At 31.2% G+C, this 5,339-nt stretch overlaps 1 protein-coding gene across 3 annotated transcripts in view; it reads right to left on the reverse strand.

Moving 5' to 3' along the window:
- Positions 1-5,339, reverse strand: part of LOC106463472 (nuclear hormone receptor FTZ-F1 beta-like) — an 88,139-nt gene that overhangs the window by 36,467 nt on the left and 46,333 nt on the right. For all 3 annotated transcript variants that reach the window (XM_022390973.1, XM_013923507.2, XM_022390972.1), the window contains exon 2: positions 458-1,143. In XM_022390973.1, coding sequence (XP_022246681.1) covers positions 458-874 — 417 coding nt within the window. In that variant the 5' untranslated portion in view covers positions 875-1,143. The remainder of the gene's footprint in view (positions 1-457; positions 1,144-5,339) is intronic.

Here is a 5,339-nt window from a genome sequence, read left to right on the forward strand (position 1 = left end):
GGTTATATTATAATTTTGTCAGAGCTATACAGTGCTGAGTGATTGCCTGTACACTTCTGATGTAATACAGTTTATCTGAAAAATTGTATACATAAATATATTACACAAAAATATTAAGCAAAACGAAATGTTCACTATAAAACAGATTATGAATCAGTTTAAAACCCTGGTGTCTGCAATTTGGTATAAAGCAGTTTATTATGAATCTCAAATTTGTATCCATGAATTTTATGTCAAAAATGTATTTTGCATTATGCTTAAATATTTAATACTTAACCATCATAATGTTGATAATACATAAGGAAATGAAATTATGTAAATAATACCTTGTAAGATATTATATCTAAGGTTGATTTATGACTTTGTAGAAGCAGCATCAAGTAAATCATCTTGTTTAGGAAATTATTCTACATCTGACCATTCACATTTTAAAGGTGGAATATACTAAACACCTTACCCTTTTGGCTATTGTGAATGAATCCTCCTCACTACAATAAACATTTTCATCTCTTCTAGCCATACACTCCAGACTTTTTATTGAGCAATCTGGGTCAGTGTCATCTTCCAGCATACAAACTAATTTACTTGAATCATTTGGTGCTTGTTTCTTAAAATCATCATCAGAGAGTTCTCCTTCCCATGACATTGGTCGTTCCCGATTTTGTTGATCATCATAACATACCACTCCATTAATTCCTACTTGCTCTTTCTTCATGCGAAGGTTCACTGCTTCACTGACTACAGCCTGCATCACTTCTTCATCACTACCATCATCTTCTTCTTCAACCAGCATTTTATCTAATTTAGTCTTTGCCATATCTCTAGGACTTCTACCATGGCAAAAGTTGTGCAGGTCTTTATGATTTTCATCCATTATTAGTTGTGCTTAAAATTAAATCCACATGCACCAAAACTTGCATATTAGTGATCACAGATAGGTTATGGTTTCACATATAAAATTATTTTCTGTTGTTATTATTTTTTGTTTTCATTGTTTTACATCCACATTAACAGAGAAGCAAAACACATTATTTTTAAAATGTGCCAGTGAGTTTATTCTAACATACACAACAAACATTGTAGAGATCTAGGCTGTAAGGATGCAAGGTGACTTTCCATTTTCATTACCCAGGTATCTTACACCTAAAAAAAAGTAATATATTAAATAAAAACTACACTGATCATTAACTATGTGCATATTTAAATTACATTTATTACTGTGCAAAAGATGCTCCAAAAACTTAAATATCAGCACTAAGAAACATTTCACACATTTACAAAATTTTAAATTTTCTAAACATATAAAAGCATCTTTAAAATACACAATTTGACACACTTATTTAATTAACAAATATTAAGTATTTCATAAATATTTTGATCTACTAAAAAATGCAGACTTGATCATATGATGAGTTCAGATATTCTGATCCTTAATTTTTTCTTAAGTTCTTGATTCAATATCATCATTAAATAATGATTGCTTCCCAATTTAATGAAATTATCACAACTGACTCCAGTTTTTCAAAAATATCTACCATCACATTACAGAATTATTTTCTATGTACCAAAGCTACAACTGAAAATATAATTTAAGTGTACGGTTGAGGCCTAATACATTCTTTGATTTACTATACCCTCTGCTACGGACTGAAGTTTTGCCTATTCAAGGCTCATCAGTACATACTACAGATTATATTTTCAGTATTACTTTTGATGAAAAGAAAGCAAATATAATCAAACAGTTGGTCCACTGTATAATACTAAATAATAAATTTTGCACAATGCCACAATTTCATTCACATACTTAAATTTATTTACTAAATGGTGATTTAAAAGGACTTGAATACTCCATAAATATCTATCATCTGTTATATCACTACCTGAATTGTTTTTTTTTCTTTATCTTAATATGTTTGTGGGAGAGGTTTCTAAAATGCTCTACTTAAACTTACTTATTTTATAAATCTATTGATATAAATAGGGCTGTTTTTGTACTTTAAAAATAACTTATTATTTATCATTTAAAAAAAATCTAGCTTCCAAGTATGTTCTTTTTTGGTAAATATTTGGAGATTTCATTAAACTTAGTTTCAGTATTGTTTCATAAACCATTTACTCGTGTTTTACCATACTGCTATATGTTGAAACAAAATTACTTTTAAGTTGTATACATGATTAAATTGAGTGAAGTTAAAATGGGAAAATAAATTATCCAATATAAATTATCTGCATATTTAATTACTACTTATGCATTTCTAATATTTTCAACAAAAATCTTATAATTTCCAATTATTAATTCAGCTCTTCCATCTTTTCTAGAGTGAACTCTGTTCACCTTGATCTAATTAATTTGACTACATTATACAAACTGCACAAAACAATTAACTAGAAGTTACAATACTTCAGCTATCACGTGGAAAAATTATTTTTTTAGAAAATAATGTCAATCTCCTCTTTCCCTTAGATAATTTTTATGCAAATCAGCATATGTTAATCTTTCACGTGATCTAATATGCAAGTGACTGACCAATCACCCTACTCTTAAAAATGAATACTTGTTAGAGGTGGTTTTCACCTATGAAGTTTGACATTTCAATATGGAGCATCATTACCACAAAACAGCAAAAAGCAGTCTAGCATCAATATTGCATCAAAATTAAAATTATGATAAAATTCTTAAATATCGTTGACCACTCCTCTAAAAGAGGGGCATCTTTACTGTTTAGAGTACTGGATGTGATACAATGCATTATGGGATGAAAGTATGATAAGTGTACAAGAGAATTGTATTCAGTCACTACTCTCTTCTTTAAAGATCAGTTTAACATGAGGTAAGTGGACAATATCATTCATTAAGTTGAAGTCTGTGCTAGCATGTGACAATACAAAAGGTTGCAGGATGTAGTAATGTGCAACATTAAAGGTTTCATTCCACAAGATGTAGATCCAAGTATAACAACTAATGTTTTTTTTTTGTTGTTGTTGTTGTTGTTGCCAAAATTACACTTCCACCACAGGCCAAGTTTGTCAAATTTCTGTATAAAAATGGAGCTGAATCTGGTTCCAGGTTCTCTCCAAATGAGTACATGCTTGTTATCTGTCTGCAGAATGAAGCACAACATTTGTATAAAAGAATGTTGGACCAGATGTCATTGGTTTACAAAATATATTCTTGAAACCACCACAGGCAAGCTATTTTACACCATGTACAACACATCTCAATGGATGTCTGATGTAAACATCAGCTTTTGGAAGTCTGACTGGGTTGAATATGATGGTCTATCTATTTCATGCTGTCCTCCAACTATACATTTATTTGGAAGTAGTTCCACATTCGGTTACAAACACTAGCTTTTTACTTCACACTCTAGTTTTCCACATGAATGATATATACCTAATGTCTTCTTTCAGTTTTTTGAACAAAACAAAACAAAAAAAAACACTTTAAGCTCTGCGATTCACTTCAGAAAGTCAACCACTGAGATAAGATTTTTAGGCCACTATATAGAGAATACACTGAACAGCCGTTCAATTGTATTTCAAATCTCATGATTGAACATCAAATTCTCAACTTACATAACAAACTGAGGTGATAATTGCTATTATTTTATAATAATCTTGCTTCCTTGTCATATCAAAAACTCTAATCATCCTTTAACCATTTTGTGCAGTGCACTTAACCATGTGGGTGCTAGCTTTTCATTTTTCCTTCCTTCAAAGACAAATGCAGTAGGTATGTTGGAAATACCTTTACACATATATACACAGGTAGAATCAAACAGTTAAGTACAAATGGGAAATTATATGGAATGGTTACTTTTAGACTTATATACAGATACAGTCATAAAATAAAACTAAAGTCACGTGTGTATGTTACATAAAACATGAGATATTCTGGTTTTCAATATATTAACAACAGAATACCAGTACTCTAACATTTTCTGGAAAAAAAATCATATCTATGTCGAATAAATACGTTACTTCCAGATTACGGGTCAAACAAGATCTAGAATACACACGTGTATGCCCTTTATAGGTGTGGCTCACCATGGATAATACATTCTCTTCAGAATACTTAACTAAAGCCTGAAACAAAATCATGAATACATCCATTGATCTCGTGTGGCTTCTAACCCTAACAGATCTTCCGATGTTTCAAAGACCCGAAATGAATATATCATAAAAAAAGAAAATTGAGCTAGACTAACGAGCAAACACTGGCCACATCATCACAATCTTTCTTCGGTTATGCACCACCTCTCACGGGGACCAACAAAGATAGGCCCTTCGTATCTCTTCGCTTTCAACTGAGCATTCCCTGACCTCAGCATGATCATGACATGAGCATCAAAAACGCCGGGCACGTTCCCATCGGCACCTACCGAGTTCAAATTAAAGCTACGTGAAGGGTTTTAACGGCAATAAATCTGATATTTTAAGTTGTTCTTTTTTTTTTTCTTTTTAAGTATGTTTATATATTCCTAGAGGGAGAACTATAAACGAATATCCCCGGCTAATACGCACTCAGATACACCTTAAATACTAATAAAACCAAAGACAGTAAACCATTTTTATTTTGTGGAAAACAAACATTGCAGAGAGTATGTAGATTCCATGGTTTCAAAACTACTAACTGTACCCTGTTTTTACAAACACAAAACAGCAATCACATGTTACAAGCTGAAAAACAATAAATGACAAAAGTTATAAAAGTTATGTATTATTAAATCCCTTAAAACGTACACAAGGAGAAAATCTGAGAAAAAAAAAATCCCTACAATGTTAAAACACACATCTTCAGAAATGGAAAATAATGATGGATTGTTTGTTGTTAGGCGCAAAACTACATAACAGGCTATCCGTGCTATGAACCGCAGGTATTGAAACTCGATTGTTTGCGTTATAAGTCCTAAGGGTTAATGCTCAGCTACCGTTGGCAAAATAACGAACAAAATAACAAACACGCACAGTCGATAGTTCCACTTAAATGTTCATATGTTGCTGAAGAAATTTGATTGTGGTTGTTGGCAAAATATATTTCTTTTAACTTCTCTACAGTTTTTGTTTTAAATTTACAAGGGAATTAATTTATGATAAAACATACAACTTTCTACTTCATCCCCTTTATCCTAGAAGTTGCTAATTTTTTTATCTTTAATCAAATTTGTTTTGATATAATTATAATATGGTTTAAAAAATCAACTAGAACTCATGACAGAAAAATAAAATTAAACCGTAAAACAAAGAACCCGATAATCCGAATGCCTTTCTTCTTCATTGGTAAACTGGGAATAAGGTAGTGTTACGTCACCGTTGTTAATTGATTTTCCGTAACTTCG

This window comes from Limulus polyphemus, unplaced genomic scaffold (genome assembly GCF_000517525.1).
Source record: "Limulus polyphemus unplaced genomic scaffold, Limulus_polyphemus-2.1.2 Scaffold1417, whole genome shotgun sequence".
Classification (NCBI taxonomy): Eukaryota; Metazoa; Arthropoda; class Merostomata; order Xiphosura; family Limulidae; genus Limulus; species Limulus polyphemus.